Source organism: Ascidiella aspersa, chromosome 9 (genome assembly GCF_963924565.1).
Source record: "Ascidiella aspersa chromosome 9, kaAscAspe10.2, whole genome shotgun sequence".
Lineage (NCBI taxonomy): Eukaryota > Metazoa > Chordata > Ascidiacea > Phlebobranchia > Ascidiidae > Ascidiella > Ascidiella aspersa.
The window spans coordinates 26,269,677-26,287,398 of record NC_139455.1 but is presented as its reverse complement, the minus strand read 5'-3'; the positions used below and the strand labels follow the sequence as shown (position 1 = coordinate 26,287,398).

Here is a 17,722-nt window from a genome sequence, read left to right as displayed (position 1 = left end):
AAAAATCTTATATCTTTTTATATTTGCTTTTATTTTATTGGAAAAATGGAAAGTCGATATTAAAATATAAAATAAAGCATCAACACTTATGGCAAAATAGTAAAAATCCTTTTCATTTTTTAGTGTATTTTGCATTCGTATTTTTTGCCCAATCACGTTACTTAAAGAGAAAAACACCCACAAGACGAAAAATCGTGAGTAATTCTTGTCAACATTACGATGTTTACCGCCGATTAAATGAAAAATGCTCTCTTTGCGAACTGTCAAATCGTTTCCCTTCGTCATTGCATCATTGCATCCACGAGTCAGCCACTTGCAAGTAGGTTAAGCGCAAGCAGGTTTAGAATCCTATTGTAGTAGTGGCATACACCTTACTACAACGCACATTATTTAGGGTCCGGGTTAGCGTTTGGTTATGTTAAGCAATATTATTTAATGATAAATATATTCATACCTGAATCACCCCAACGCTAACCCGCACCCTGCGCTGATGTAATAATTGTTTAAACCCTGTTGTAGGATTCTAGACCAGTACAAAATTTGGGCGCTGGTCTAGAATCCTACCACAACGAAACACCATTTGGGTTAGGGTACAGGTTAGCGTTTGGGTTAAGGTAAGTCAAGTATTATTATTAAATTTGGAATATAATAATACTTGACCCACCCACACCCAAACGCTAACCCGCATCCTAACTCAAATTTTATGCGTTGATTTTAGAACTGTGGTAGGATTCTAGACCAGCGCCAAAATTTGTTCTTTTCACGTAATTTAAAATATAGAAAATAGATTTTATTTTAAATATGAAAACTAAAGAGTTGTGTTGCAATCTTTTATAATAGGTAGCATATACTTATTTTCGTATATATTACAGAAAGATAAGTATTTTTTAATCGGAATCCAAAAAGCATAAAATTTATAGGTTTCTATAAATTTATTTTTTTAACTTTGCTTTAAGGTAAACATTGAATCGAAAAGAATGAAGTCCAGCAAGATTGTTCCAGCAAAACGCTATGATGGAGTGGACAAAAACGTTTGGTATAGTGAAATTATCCGTTTTTACTTTGTATGTCTCTGTGTTTGTGCTAATTGATGGTTTTGTGTGTATTCAACTAATTGCCATTTACTTTAATTGTCTAAATTTTAAAACATTTCAAATCTAAAACTTGAACTTTATTTTAGTTATAATGTTTTAGAAATTGTGAGACAACCCCCCTACAATTACTTGTCATTTAAAAGTTTTTTTTTGGTTCCACATTGAAACATTTGTTTAAAGTGAAAATATAATAAAAGGTCCGCCATTGGCGCAAAAAACCATAAATAAATATGGCCAAATCAGCGCTTTAAAACTTCCATTGAATATTTCGCAGAAGTTAAATTTTAGGGCATAAGATTTAAAATATTGAATGCAGACAGGCTGTTAAGTAATTTGATTATTTTTGTACAATGTTTTCAGGTCGGAGTTCACGGCCCTTGCAGCGGAGCACAAAGCAGTTAACGTGGGTCAAGGGTTCCCCGATTTCAGCCCCCCTGAGTTCGTCAAGAAGGCGTTATCCGATGCAGCAGCGCTCTCTAGTGGCAACCTGGCCTACCAGTACACGAGGGGCTTTGTAAGTTCTTTTTTAATTGTTTTGTGGAATGTGGTATTTATTCTGTTTCAGTTTATAATTCAATACAGAGATACTGAAAAAAAATATTTTAAATTAAATTTGTATAAAAACTATTGTTGATACCAGAATTTTGAAAGTCACCTTTTATTAAGCAAAAGTATTAAAAAGTTTAAAAAAGCCTTTATAACTGATTTGTTGACATCTTTATTTCCCCCACTTTTCTCCAGGGCCACCCAAAACTAGTGACAAACATCGCGCGTCTCTTCAGCCCCTTGTTCGGGGTAACCATTGACCCCATGAAGGAAGTGCTCATCAGCATCGGAGGTTATGGAGCGCTCTTTAGCTCCCTCAACTGCTTCGTTGAGGATGAAGACGAAGTAAAGTATCAATTTTTTTTCGGCCTTAATCATATATATGAACATCTACGATACATTGAGCTAAGCAAACTATCAATAAGTGAGGAAGAGACCGGTTGTATCCATTTCTTCCCATGTGTAAGGTGTGACCTTTTTAACCAAGTAAGACAGAGGGCTTGCTTAAACTATAACGCTATGTTTGTTTCGTAATACTGAACCTGTATATATTTCAAAATGATGTACAAGCATTTAAATACAACTTTTTTTTTGCTAAAACTGTCCAAATTTCCCAACAACTCTAAAACATCATTCAAATTAGGCAAAAGTGTTTTTATTTTTAATTTTTTTTAAAATGAGTTGACAAAAAAATTAAAATATTGTGTCCTATATTTTGATTAGAAATTTTTGGGTTTGTTTATATGTTCAACAGTTATAAGTGATTTTTATTTTTTTAGACTAGAGCTGAATGTTTATAATTTTATTTTAACCAACTTTATTGAGGAGAAACACTTAACTGTAAAATAATTTTTTTTGGTATGTTCAGATAAAATGTGATTATGAACCGTAGTGAAAGCACTTTCGGTATTTAGCGTTTTGCAGAATCACACTTATTGCCATCATGATTTTAAGTTTCACAAAATTTTAATCTCACATATATTTTGTTCTTTAACAGGTGATAATAGTTGAACCTTTCTTTGATTGTTACAAACCGATGGCAAAAGTTGCCCGAGGAATCACGAAGTTCATTCCTCTACGACCGGTAAGTTGCGGTGTTCAAAAAGTTGGTTTGAAAGTACAACAATATACATTTAAAAAGACTGATTCTGTTCATTAATGTTGGTTTTGCTGTTATTTAACCAAGCTGACTCTTTTCAAAAGATTAGTTTTTTTCACAAGTTACAAATCGGCTTCTATATAACTGTTTCCGCAATTTTTATGGTGCAAAAACAGTATATAATCAATCATCATACTGTAAGTAAAGCTAATTTTCTTACTGTTAGCTCATTTTGCTAAATAATTTTAACTAGCTTTCAGAAATCTTATTTTTTTCATCAATTATCTTACTTTTAACAAAACACTCCAACATGAAAATACCTATTAATTAATGTGAGGCATGTCAGGTGCTTCAATTCCCAGTCAAAATAACAAACAAACAAAACTTTTATTAAAAAATGTGTTTAACTATTTTGTAACCTTTGCTTTTGACAAAGTTCTTCAAGCTTTGAAAAACATTTTGCTTTGTGGCCAAAATGAAAGTCAATTTGATTTGAAACTGATATGCGCAGATAATGTTGCACAATCAAACATGAAGCGATTTTGGTTTTTAGCCGGCCGATTGTGGAAAGGGGCCGTCCACCAGCGGAGATTGGACTTTGAACAAAGAGGAGCTCAAATCTATGTTCAATGACAAAACAAAGGTCATTGTTATCAACACGCCAAACAATCCTCTCGGAAAAGTATGTTTGTACTCTATAAAAAATAGAAACTAAAAATGAAATTATGACATCTATACTATTTACTGGGAATTCAATGGATTTTTCTTCAGCAAAACCTGTCGAACCACTCCAAACTGGTTTGCGCCAGAATTTGAGAAAATATTTTTTTAGGTGAAATCGGAAAATTTTGCAAGGTGGTTTTCTTGCCCCCTTTTCAATTTTAAACGTTGAAAAAAATTGACTATTAATTGGATTTCAAATTAGATTTACAACGCCCTTAAGTGTATTCCACAAGACTCAGTTACTAACACGCGTCTGTGTGCACTGGCTGCATTTAATTTCACAAAAAATCTTCTTTTGTGATCTCAGTAGCAGTGTTATAAACAGATTAGTTGTAAAATAACCTAAATCTCTAAATTTCAATTAGGTTTACAAGCGCGAAGAACTTCAAATGATCGCTGATCTTTGCATAAAACACGACGTGCTTTGCATCTCCGATGAGGTTTACGAGTGGGTTTTGTTCGACGACCACAAACACGTCAGGATTGGTGAGTGGTCTGCAAGCAAGCCTTTGTATCTTTAAAATTATTTTCTTGTAATTCTTTGTTTGATTTTATGAGTTATGTGATTTAAAAGTGACGTACTTTGATAAATTATTAAACTTTTTATTATACTGTGTTGATCATGTAATTTATGCTGTATTTCAAGTCTTTTTTCATTTTTTTTCAGGCCTTTAGCCTAAGTGTTAGGCACCCTAACTTATAAGAATATTTACTGCAGAGTTATTTCCTAGAGTGTGGTAAACAAGTCAAGTAACTTAAGTCCAAGTCTAGTCATTTCAGAGAATAAAAAAAGTCTCAAGTCATTATTAGATCAAGTCACCTCCGAATCAAGTCATTGATATAAAATAAAATGATAAACTATTTAAATTATTAAAATTGTTTGATTAATTATGAGCAATAACTCAACGAAAAATAACAAAAACGCAACATAAAGCGAGGAAATTGTTTTCCATGCAAAATTAAGTTTAATACCCAAATACGAATAAAAAATTTTTCAAGTCAAGTCATTTTACCCAAATAACTTAAAGTCAAGTCATTTTTAAACATTTACTTAAGTGCAGTCAAGTCATTAACTTAAGGCATTGCAACACTGAAACCACATTCAGCTTAATACCTGCTGTACTTTGTATATTGTTTTTATTTATAGCATCTTTGCCTGGGATGTGGGATCGAACGATTACAATTGGAAGCGCAGGGAAGACCTTCAGTGTTACAGGTTGGAAAGTAAGTTGTAACATTTTTGGTATTTCCTTATTTTTTATGTACTTCTTTCGACTTAATAATTAATTGTTATTGTTAACTGTTGATACTTTGTTTAAAAGTAATTTGGGGATGACTTTAATTTTTTAAGTTGGAAGAGTCATTTGCACAATTTATTGTATTAGTTTGGACTTATGAGAAATGTGTTGAAATGTTTATTCCGTTTAAAAAAACATGCTTACTCTATATAAAACATTTGATGCTGCAGTAGTATTGTTATTTTGTTGTTGTTAAATTCACACGCACTACTATTTATTGATTAAACCTCATATAACTTTTGATTCCGTTTTTAGATTGGTTGGGCTATTGGACCTGAACATTTGGTGAAACATCTCTTCACAGTCTCGCAAAACACAGTATACACCTGCCCTACCCCTATACAGGTCGCTGAAAACACTACATTTTGTTTGAAACTAGATTATTTATTGTTATATTTGTGATTTCCCCCCTAAAAAAAGTATAATCAAAGTGTTAACAACAAACCTCAAAAAAGTTACTGACTGTGATAAATAATGAAATTTGTATTCAGATGTTGGTTTATTGCAATAGCATATGATGCAAAAACATATCTTGCATCAAGGTTGTTAAAATAATTTATGGGTTTTAATGCATTGTTTCTGATATATGCTTAATTTTGTATAGGTGACCATTTAAAGCACAAATGAATTACTTTTTAATGCTGACAGTAATAAATTCTGTTTGAAGCATAAAAATCTTCAAGTTTTTGCAGATTTCTACTAAATATCTTCCCAGTTAAGTCCCTAAACTTTAATAATGTGTTTGTTGATCCAGGAAGCGGTTGCAAATTGCTTTGAGGTCGAGATATCTCGTCAGGGAACGGACGATTCCTACTTTGTTCAACTTCCGAGGGAGTTACAAGCGAAGCGTGACCTGATGGCCAAAGTCCTCACCGAACTTGGAATGAAACCGATAATTCCACAAGGCGGTTACTTCATGATTGCCGACGCTTCCAACATGAGTGAGTGTTCTGTGCTGCCATCTAGTGGAAAGTTGTTGGTAGTTTTGCTCATTTGAAAATAACTATGTTGTGGAATTTCATATTTTGTTGATTGACAAATTACAGTTGTTATGTTGTTGTGTGTTGATTGATAATTGTGTTGATTGACAGATGTATGTTGATTGACATGTATGTTGATTGACAGCTGTGTGTTGATTGACAGATTTATGTTGATTGACAGTTGTGTTGATAACAGCTGTATGTTGATTGACAGCTCTATGTTGATTGACAGATGGATGTTGATTGACAGTTGTGTGTTGATCGACAGTTGTGTTGATTGACAGTTTATGTTGTGTTGATTGACAGAGGTGTATTAATTGACAGGTGTTGACTTGAGTGAGAGCGAAGGTAGTGGTGAAGCTTGGGACTACAGGTTGGTGAAGTGGTTGACCAAGCACAAGAAAGTTGCTACTATACCTGCAACCGCCTTCTACTCCACTGAGCACCGATCCATGGCCGACCGATACATCAGGTTCTGCTTCTGCAAGGTGAATATTGCTGTTTCTAACATTCCAAACTAAGCAAATAGTTAAATAAATACCAACTAGGGCAATTGGTGCCACAAAGTTTAAATTGGTTTGTGTATTGAAAAATCTTAAAAAAACACGGGTCTGTTTTCCAGGTTTTGCGACATTTTTAAGATAGAACTTTATGTTAGATCGCAAACTTTTGTTGAATGTCCGATAATAAATATATCGGACGATTACATCCACTTTAGCATCGGTAATGGACTCCGATCCGATATTATCGGGCATTCTTACTTACTATAAGAATCGTTGTTTTATTTAGGAGGACAAAACGATCAACGACATGGCCGACATATTCCGTTCCTGGGCCAAGTCAATGTAAAATGTAGGTCAAAGTGCAACCAAGTCAAGTGACACCTTTAATTGCATTTCATTATCTTTTCTTCTTCATATCTACATCAAAAAAGTGATATTGCAAAGAATTGTATGATTTATTTTAAAGTAGGGCTGTTGATTTTGTTGAATATTTGCTTTTCGGCCGTTTTAATGTTATATATGGCAGACAATATTAAAAAGACAAACAATTAGGTCGTTAATTTAATGTGCTTACGCTATTTACTGACGAAATAACCTTATTAATTACCGTGTTTTTAGGTGCTTCAAATTTCCTTGCAAGAATGTTTTCCAAAATATGCAATTTTAAAAACACTTGTTCAAACCAAATTGGCGCAGAACTCGCATGTAAGGCGGTAACATTTTATTTTTTTCTAGTTGCTTGCCCAAATGCCAATATATTGTCACAAAGCACTGTTTTGTTGTTTTTTGAAATGCTATTTCATAATGACTGTTGCTGTTATGACATCACAATGCGCTTTGACCTAATGATGACCCCACTTCTACTGATCCTGTTTAATTCAGTATTTCTTAACCTACCTATTGGCCAAAAATCATGCGGCTGTTTAAATTGGTTGGGTCACAGACTGAAGTATTTTCACAAAGTTAGATTTATTGAGATTGGTTCTGAGTAAGATTTTTCAAATACAGGAGAAAAGGTATTTATGTACAACAACTACCTAAGAAAGGTCGTGAGTTCGAACCTCACTACAGGTTTTCAAAAAAATGTTTTTTTAAATGGATAGAAAAATGCGGAAGCAACACGAAAACGTAGCTCATACATTCGAACGTCTTTATGCTGTTGTTTTATTATATTTTATTCACAAGAATTGAGGGTAATAATTCGATCGCCTAAGCTTAGCTGTTATACTCCCCCTTCATATTTCGGTCGCTACAAAAAAAGTTGGGAAACATTAATTTTAGCCAAAAAAGTTTTAGTCGAAATGCCAATATTTCGTTTACTGCTTTCAATTGATTTTCAACCAAATCACTGATTTTAATATTCCATCAAAGATAATTACTTAATTTATTTTAGAACATACCTTACTCTGTATTCTTGTAACAGCCATATATTTTACTTGTTTCCGAAATTTAGTGTTAATTTGCATGATTTTAAAATAGTTAGAAAGTGACTTTTTGCGGAGAGAACTGTAGCAAATTACTTTTTGATTAAACACACTTATTTTTGCCAATTTTATCGAATTTTTAGGTTATTCGAATTCTGTTAAAAATTATGTTTAGCTAAACCGGTGCTTCTAAACTTTTCAGTTTTTTGCAAAACGAATTTCGTTCGTTTTCGTAATATTTAATGCAATGTTAATATTTTTTTTAGGGTGGTGTGTTTAATTGCACGAAAAGGCAATAGGTAATTGTAGTAAAAGTAAACACAGTATAGTTAGTAAGGTGTATTTATGTCCCACCTATAAGTCCATTTAAAAACTAAATGTTTGTTTTGCGAAATTACAAATAAATTTCGGGGCACATTTAAGAATCTCTCCAGGAACACAGAAATAAAATTTGATTGAACTTACTATAATTGCCAAAATTTAATATATTTATGTATATATAATTTATATTAATTTATTAAATAGTTGCTATCGCTAGAAAATCCCTGTTTCGCTTTCGACTATTAGTTTAGAAAAATCTTCTTATTTATTTTATTTTTATTAGTTTCGTTTGTTTTAAACAGATAACATTGTTGTGAATAATAGAACCATTCATTACGTCACAATTGATTTTCGGTTTGTCGAACGAATGTGGTTTGTAATTGGTTTCCTACGTAACAATCAAGTTTCGAAATATACTTACTTAATATCGATTGTTCGTAATTGAAGTTGCTTCCATTGTCCCTTTGGCGAGAGACAATCGATTTAGAGTGACGTAACAAATTGCGATAAAGAAGTGAATAAAAGATGAAGAATGTAATTATCAGGAGCCGAGGTGTCAGTCAGTTGTTGGTCTTTCTGGCTAAACTTAGGTAACTTAAATTATTGTGCTTTTATGTTGAAATTTAGTGCACGTTTTTATAAAAGGACTGTTAACAGTTTTGAAATACAGTAATTTAATTTTAGGTTTTGGGCAAGTTAAGGCAAATCACTGAACTTTAATTTAATCTTTTCAATAAATATTATTTTAATAAAAAGCAAAGCGGGTTGATTGGTTTCGTTTTGTAGTTTGCTAACAAAATATTTTTCAGGATCAGACAATAGTTTAACATTATACTTTAAAATAAGAACTAGACTTGGACATTGGATATTTTGCAAATTATTTCAAAATTGCTTTCTTACAGAATGGCTTTAAATTCTAGCTTTACGTAGCGCAGAGATATAAGATAACTTTTTTCATGAAGCGATTAATCCCATTTAACCTAGGTTTGGATGAAGGCCAGTGTGGCAAACAGGTCATTTTGAATTGATTCCAGGCTTTACAACACTGATGAAGGCAGCAGCTTTGTGGCATCAGCTTATTTCTAGTTTTAATCTCACCTACATCCTGTCATTATTGATCAACTGACTTTGTCTTACACACTAGAGTAGACTAGACAAGCCTATACCTACCTTCTTGCTGTTTTGAATTGTAGGAGTATTGGTCAAAGTACCGTACGAAGAAGTAAGCGAACCTTTATAGTAAAATTGTTAAAAACTGGAAATGTTCTCAAAACGCTTCAAAAATGCCGGATTTTTATAGTATGGTCTGTTAAACTTTTCGTTGTATCCGTTGAAAAAGTATCTCACTTTGTAAAACTTTCAGGTGCTAGAAAAGCTAAGTTGTAGCAAATTTGAAAACAAATGTTGCTTGAAATTCAATGACTGATAAGATTGCAGAGAATTATCTTTATAAAAGTTTGCTGCTGACCTTAAATGTAACATCTACTAGTTGCTGAATCAAACTGACAGATGACATTCTTATGTCACACAATGCATTGTGACGTTTCAAAGTGGTGAGTTTTTTTGTTGCTGTTTTAAAGCGAAACAATTCACAAATGACAATATTAACCTATATTTATAACTTCATCTTGAAATTTGTACGTAATATTCACAGTTATTATTTTTAAGTCGGTAACATAATCATTATTTGTAGTTAATGACCCATAGTTATAAAAAAAGTTTTCGGCATGCAATTGGGAAAACACTTAAATACGCGATTTCAACTATTTATTTTACAGGTTTCTTTTATTTCTGCTCAGCCTTCAACTCTTAGACGCAAAAGATGTATTTAAGAAGAAAATGAAGCAAAAACATTCCAGTATGTTTCCGTAGTTTGTGTTGTTTTCATTGTTGAAAATAAGCTTTCATTATTTGCACATTGTTCGATTTAATTGCGTTTATGAGAATAGTTTGAATAAATAGGTTATGAAGGCCATCGGCCAGAAACAACGCTATAATTTGTTCCAAGCGCCAAAAAGTGCAAGTAAACACACAAAAAGCCATCAGAGGTTCGCCTTAATCGCGAATTGCTTTGCATTTGGTGAAATAGGCAAAACTATAGTTTTTTGGGTCGCCTCGTGATGTAATTTTATGCACAATTTTGCTACAGTAAGTTAAAACAATGAAGTGTTACGTAACAAAGGTGTATTGTTACAGAGGAAGGCGACCGACATGGAACTTACCAGAGCCACCAAATCGAAGCTTTGCTCAAAACCCACTCGTATGAACTCAGCATTAGACCCAAGTTTAAAGGTTAGCTTATTTGTTTGTAGCATCAATTTGTCGGCAATGGTGGTCCTTTTGAAAGGCAAAATCGTCGTTTGACAAATCATTCATTTTTTATCATATTAATATAGAAGATCGTAAATTTAAACCACCTGTACCTTATTCTACTGTTCAATCGTCAAAAACTTGTTAAATCTCTTATTTTTGTAAGATTACCAACCATTCAAACTTAATTCGCATGTTTTTGGGACAACAACTTCACGAAACTTATTTAAAAAATAATTGTTAAAAATAGCGTAAAATGTTTTTTTTTACTTCTAAATAAAAAAAATTTAAAAAATTTAATCGAATCAAGTGATACACGATTAGGTAGTATATTATTTTTTTCTTTCGTCAAAAACTTTGCTATATATTTTTCATTTAACATCTGAGAAATCCCCTTATTTACCTAAATACAAATCGGTTGTGACATATCATACTACTTTTTTTAAGAATAGAATCTAAGAATTTTGAGAGTCGCGCTTTAAATCCAATGACAGCATATCAAAACAAATTGTGCCTGAAATTGTTTTTATTCTCATTACTGTCACATTGTTACGTCACAGGCGAGGTGACGTCAGTGGGTGTGGGGGTGTTGATCGAGAGCATCACCGACGTTTCGGAGAAGAACATGGTGAATATAACATTGTTTAGTGGTTTGGTGGAACTTGTAGTGGCCCATTATAAATTAGCGGTGTTCTAATGCCTTAATTGACTTTTTTATTCTCCTAAAATCTTCGGTTTCTGTTATGACATCACAAACGAATCTTAATTATTTGCGATTGTGTCGTCATAGTTTGTTTTTTAGGTGAATAAATTTGTTTAGTTCAGAAATTAGTCCACGAGAAAAAAAATATCACTAAATTTATACAGCATCCTGAATAAAATATTTTTAAAAGTGTTAAGGATTTCCGTTTCACCCCCCCCCCTCCCTCCTGTTATTTCACCCTTTTATTTTCCCAGGACTTCACCTTGACCTTGTGTTTGTACGAGAAGTGGGTTGATCCGAGGTTAAAGTTCGCCAGGGGAAAGGTCAAGGACAGCTTGGTACTACCGAGTCGACTCATCGATAAAATATGGATCCCAGGTGGGGAGGGTTCAAGATCTTCGATAATATCGTTGCCCCATGCTGAGTTGTAGCGTCGGGACTCGCTCGATGTTAAAGTTGTCTATATCGGGATAAAGTACGAAGCACCGCGCACCCTGGTTGGTTGGAAGTAGATCATGTATTTATCTTCAGATATCTTCATCGTTGGATCGAAGAGTTCGTTTGTTCACAAAACCTCGGTCAACAATGTTGTTCTGCGACTCTACAGCAACGGAACGATCTTGTACACTGTGAAGTAAGTTACGTGTATTGGTGCTTGGTGGGATTCGAACCACTAACCCAGTTGTGGGCAACCTACAGCCTGTGGGCCAGATCATGCCAGCCAATTCAAATTATGCGGCCCTCGACCTATTTTACAAAGGACATTTCTTATATATTTTGCTGTGCGCAAATCGAGTGTAACATGTGGTTAGACCCCTTTTCATTTGCAAAATATCTTTAAACCTGATAAAGAGCCGTTGCGGTTGTTATAATAAGATGCGTAAATTCTACACAGTCAAAATTTGCGGCCCACAAGAACGTTTCTCGGTTTGGTTTTGGCCCGTGACTAGCAAAAGGCTGCCCGCCCTTGCATTTACCTCTGACTTTCTTTCCCAGAGTAACTTCAACCGTTGCTTGGTGGGATTCGAACCACTGACCTTTGACTTTATTCCACAGAATAACTTCAACCGTTGCTTGTCAGATGAATCTCTACAACTTCCCCCTCGACCTTGAAACTTGTTCGCTTGTCTTCCAAAGTCGTAAGTTGTTTTTACAAATTGTTGACAAAATACCCACAAAATTGCGATGTTATTATTTTCGTTCGTGTTAGATTCTGAATGAGATCATTTAATTAAGATTAAAACGTATAACTTTGATGCTTATGATTTTTTTACTATTACAATGACTTTGTTTTTTTTTGCTATTACAATGAAAAATCCATTAACGTTGACTTAAGTTCTTTAAAATAACTTGTTAACAACATTCATATAATCTCATTTAATTTACAAAATATTTGCCGAGTGTTTTCTTTTTTCGACTCGATTTAATAACTTCTTCTCACTTTACCCGAGCACCAAGTAACAATGTGTTATTATGACGCGAGAGTGGGTTACACCAAGGACGAGTTGTTGTTGGAGTGGGCGGGAGGCGAGAACTTGTTCCTGGATCCAGCTTTAGTGCAAAGTATGCCAAAGTTCCGCCTCATTCACCACAAGTTCATCGCTGACAACCGATCGGCGGATGGGAGTTCCCCAGGGGGTGAGTTCGGGATTCTCGAGGGGTTACTTGTTGATTACCCAGGGGTTAATTTGGGGATAACTCAGGGGTTAGGTCGAGTAACGTTTTTCAAACTTAGAAGCCTGCGTCCCTTTTAGTGCGTTATGACTTCTTACGACCCTTTTAGTTTAAAATTGTCCTCGCGCGTCTAGTATTGTGACGTAACAGCATCTTGCCCCCCCAGATCGATCCCGATTGCAAGTATCGTTCGAGCTTCAGCGATATTCTCTTTCCTTCCTTCTACAATCCTACTTCCCTGCGATGTCGATGGTAACACTGGCAGGACTGGGAATGTGGATCGACCCTACCTCAGTACCAGCTAGAGTCGCACTCGGTACGTGACGTCATACAACCAGTGACGTCATCATATACGTCATCGCCATCTATTGTGCATCGCGTAGTGGTGGGAGTGTAGCGATACACAATAATATGGGACGTTATGATGTGCGTGATGTCAATATGTTAGACACAGTGGTGTGACGTCATTATGTTAGACACAGTGGTGTGACGTCAATATGTTAGACACAGTGGTGTGACGTCATTATGTTAGACACAGTGGTGTGACGTCATTATGTTAGACACAGTGGTGTGTCGTCATTATGTTGAACACAGTGGTGTGACGTCATAATGTTGGGCACAGTGATGTGGCGTTATTATGTTGGGCACAGTGGTGTGACGTCATTATGTTGGACACAGTGGTGTGACGTCATTATGTTGGGCACAGTGGTGTGACGTCATAATGTTGGGCACAGTGATGTGGCGTTATTATGTTGGACACAGTGGTTTGACGTCATTATGTTGGACACAGTGGTGTGACGTCATTATGTTGGGCACAGTGGTGTGACGTCATTATGTTGGACACAGTGGTTTGACGTCATTATGTTGGGCACAGTGGTGTGACGTCATTATGTTGGGCACAGTGGTGTGACGTCATTATGTTGGACACAGTGGTTTGACGTCATTATGTTGGACACAGTGGTTTGACGTCATTATGTTGGACACAGTGGTGTGACGTTATTGTTATGACATTATTAGTAATTCGTTAAATTAGGGATTTTTTTCCAATTGCATTGTTTTCAGGTATGACGTCATTTGATCGAAAAAATAGTTTTAATTTGTTTGTCCCATAAATCTTTAGCGTTGAATTGAATTTGTTGTTGATGATTACAGGTGTGACGTCGGTGCTCACCATAGCAACCATCATCACCGGTATGAAGTCATCACTACCGAAGGTAATGACGTACATTGTGATGTAATTTTGGAAAAGTGATGTCATTACAACTTGACTAAATGTAGCAGACGTAAGGCGCAATAACGAAACTTTATTCCGTTTTATCCCGGATTCCAAACCACGTGACCCAAATAAATAGCAACGATTCTCAAGCATTTAAAACATTACATGAACTTCTATTTCTTTTGCTTGTAATATACCTCTCTAAACAGTGTTGGAATGTTCATGTATTTTTAAGTTTTGGCTTTGGGTAAAAAATTTTAAGAAACCAAATGTTTTATTCAAGTATATAACTGCTAATTACCTGTTGTAATTGCAAAAGTTTTAAATCTGAGTAAATGTTTACACGGGGATTGTTATATTTTTAGCAGCGCTTATAAAAACCTAATGAAACATCTTCTCCCAAAGGATTAGAAAAAGGGTAATTTAAAGCTAACTATCCCATGTTGATTGATAAGCTCGGTACAGCGATCAAACCAACCTAGCTTCCCTTCAATTGCAGGTTTCCTACCTGACAGCGATGGACATCTACCTCTGGGTTTGTTTCCTCTTCGTATTTGCTACTGTACTTCAATTTTGCGCGCTCAACTATTTGATGAAGCTGCGAAGCACAAGGAAAGTCCCCAGGGTAAGTCCCGCTGGTGAGAACAAGGCATTTTAAATTTACTTACATCCAAGTCGTTTGCCACAAAAATAGGCAATCTGCCAGTTAAGTAAAAGCTATATGAAGTCAATATAGGTCAAATATTTGTTAAAAATGTCTTAATAAATGAACTTATTCGATTTTTATCAATCCATCGATTCAAACTTGGCAACTAAACCCAAATTGCCGCAACAACTGGGTGATATATCAGGGGTCTACGATACTTCGCTCTTTTCTTCCAAAGCCGATAACCGATACTTTAAGAAATAAAATTGGGGATCCAACCGACACCAAATTACGTCATTACTAAAATCAAACAAGCAAATTGAAGACATTAACAACGTTAAAACCATGTTTTAAATTTATAAAATGTTGTTTAGTTCGCGAATTCGCTAAAATATTTTTGATATTTTAAATCGGATCGGCACCGATACCAACGTAGTATCGGACAAGCACTGATACTATCAATTGATATCGGACGATACCCTAGTATCGGACGATTCTAAAACATGGTATCGGTTATGGACTCCGATCCGATATTATTAGACAAACTTGTTTAATATTACGTCACAGGCCTCCACTTCCGAAATGCTGAACTTCGACAAGCGCGGAGTGATATGTTGTTTGTACGATCCCACCAGGCTCGATATATTCTTCCGCGCCTTCTACTTCGCAACTTTCCTTCTATTCAACATAGTCTATTGGGTTTATTACGTCATACTGACATATCACGACAGTGAATGAGCGCGCGCGTCCTTACCATTAACACTCGCTGTCCGACTTTTTTTTTGTGAAAGTGGAAGTTCTGCTAACATGCCACAAACACACTTATAATAATCGATCATATTTACGTTTAGTTTGCGCTTTTACGTAGTAAATCAGTATTATCGTTTTTTTCATTAGCTTGTATCCCCCAAAACTACTAGAATAATTGTTTAATGCCTTTGAACACTTTTTATAAAAATTGTGTATTGTCGTTATTAACATTATGGACAAGAAATTGAAATAATTTTCCAATTATTTTATTTTGAAGAGTTTCATTTTCGTTTTTGTGCATCGTCGATGAAATGTGCTCAATAAATCATAAAATCACCTGCTTAAATAAAAGTATCGTGCCCTTCGTTTATTCGGTCGATCACTATTTCAGTCGTCAGGGAATTGCTTGTAAAAGCATCCAACGGGAAATACGCGGCAGCCGCAGCATGGGGGTCTTGCTTGGTTGTTAGATAGCTTGCACTTCCACAGTGGCTCAACATTTTCCAGCGGAGTATCACCTCATTTATGAGAGACAAGTCACTCCGGTTCATGTTTTAGTTTGTAAAACCTAAAAAAACTTTCTTCCAGCGTTAGCCGCAGATTTTAGATTAATAACCAAATGACAGTCACAATTAACATATTCGCAGACTATTTTGTTATTACGGTAGCATGTGTTTTAACGCTACATTTATGACATGCCCCCAAAAATTGTGACGAATATCCTTAGCTAGGATATATGCCAAAATCTACAGTTGGAAAATATTTGGCAAACAATTGTTTTTCATGTAGGCTATGTTTCTATATAGTAACGTTTTATGGTTCGAGCCTCTTACAGAGATTTTCAAAAACCATTCGCTTCCCCCCTTTTCTTATCAATTGAAAATCTAGATTTAATTTAATCCGTAAGATACAAAAATCCAATTTAAAGAACTTTAAATTGACATAATCGTTGCGAACTAAAGCTATTATGCCCTACAATTGTAAAAAAATAGATTAATTAAAAAAAGATTGGATATTATTTACCTGACTTGTCAAAGTCAGGTTTGTAGTTTAAGGTCTCTTAGCGAGCGTCAATTAATAAAACATTGTCCGCTAGATGTCATGCTTGGTTAGTAAACAAACGCGTGAAGCCGGTTTAAAAAAATCGAGCGAAGGAATTTGTTTTTCGCATCGTTGTACACAGCGGCAAGATATTGCCGAAATAGAATCGCGTGAGTGATAAGACTTGTTATTCCGCAGTTATTTCGCGTTCGCAATACTTTTAGTTATAACAAAAAATAAACAGATAAAATAATATGTTTTAAACGCTTATAGAGTATGTAGTTGTTTTGTTAATGTTTATGTTTTCAGAGCATTTTTTTTGTGTATGTTAGTTGTAGACGAATCTTGAAGCGAAAAAGACTTGTGTTACAGCTGATTAAGGTTTATTAAGTTGGTTGTGTTCAGATTATAACGATTTTATTTCCAGGAATAATTCCATGTCATGTTGAAAGTTTAAATTTAGCACAATTTCAGTCACGTTTTCGTCTGGTATTATGTGATTTCTCACCAAACGCATAAAATGTTAAAATGTCTGAGGCCATTTATAAATTAACGATTTCAGTCAACCATTGGATGAACATGGAGATTTTCTTCAAAAAATAGAAAAAAACTAACTTAAATATTTCATTCATCAGTGTAACAACTATTGCATCAGTCCAGGAAGGAATGTTTAAATTACCTAAATTTGTTTGTAAATACTTTTAACTCTTGTAGGGCATCAGCTTTGCTTAACAATATATCAAGCTGTTAATTTTCATTAGCGTAAAAATGATTAGCACTTACAGCAGTGGTCGGCAAACTTTTTTTGTCGCGGAAGTTTTAACCTTTTAACCTTTGAAAGTGTAAATTGAAAATATTTGTTAGCTGCAATGTCGTGAGCAATAAACATGTAGGAAGTGGATGTTTAACCGGAGCACTCATTGCATAATTTCAATGCTTTTTTAAAAATCATTAATCACTTTGTTAGCCGGATAAATAGGCTCAGGGGGTGCATATAGGCTTTCGGTTTTAGTGGAGTTTAAATTACCAAAAAGGCAAGACTTTGAGTAAATATCGGCAAATTTAACACAAATAAAATTGAAATAAATCGATTCTAGAAAAATCGCAAGCTCAACTTGAGGGCTTAAAGATAACACTTTAAATAAAAATTAAACGGTTAAAATTTGCAAATTAAAAACCTGATCACTCTTTTACACTTACACCTGTTAGTGATTATATGTACCTTTAAAATACTTTGGTGTCCGAAAGAATAGCCTCTTTCAAACATTTGTGTCTTTTACTTACATTTAATGTGTCGACAAAGTTTAACATTTAATTTTGATTGGTTTAATACACTGTTTAATCCGAAATTATACTTAATAGTTTAGCTACCCATTTAATTATTCCCCAACCTA

The 17,722-nt window shown here is 34.6% G+C and overlaps 2 protein-coding genes across 3 annotated transcripts; both read left to right on the top strand.

Moving 5' to 3' along the window:
* Positions 1-193: 193 nt before the first annotated feature.
* LOC146134695 (kynurenine--oxoglutarate transaminase 3-like) lies at positions 194-8,413 on the top strand. Of its 2 annotated transcripts, none has more exons than XM_083397991.1 (12): positions 194-319; positions 957-1,036; positions 1,455-1,608; positions 1,836-1,985; positions 2,638-2,724; positions 3,293-3,421; positions 3,828-3,948; positions 4,610-4,686; positions 5,016-5,105; positions 5,515-5,701; positions 6,065-6,228; positions 6,530-8,413. In XM_083397991.1, the coding sequence occupies exons 1-12, from the start codon at positions 245-247 to the stop codon at positions 6,587-6,589; spliced, it is 1,374 nt and encodes a 457-aa protein (XP_083254117.1). In that variant the 5' UTR covers positions 194-244; the 3' UTR covers positions 6,590-8,413. The 2 variants fall into 2 exon arrangements, with proteins under 2 accessions (XP_083254117.1, XP_083254118.1); XM_083397992.1 differs by having other exon boundaries at positions 2,638-2,736; positions 3,311-3,421.
* Positions 8,414-9,518: 1,105 nt separating this feature from the next.
* Positions 9,519-15,275, top strand: LOC146134694 (gamma-aminobutyric acid receptor subunit rho-2-like). The gene is made up of 12 exons (XM_083397883.1): positions 9,519-9,541; positions 9,767-9,846; positions 10,185-10,280; positions 10,859-10,926; positions 11,256-11,379; positions 11,533-11,635; positions 12,058-12,140; positions 12,487-12,639; positions 12,842-12,991; positions 13,828-13,889; positions 14,391-14,516; positions 15,105-15,275. Exons 1-12 carry the CDS (start codon positions 9,519-9,521, stop codon positions 15,273-15,275), a joined length of 1,239 nt encoding a protein of 412 aa, XP_083254009.1.
* Positions 15,276-17,722: the final 2,447 nt, after the last annotated feature.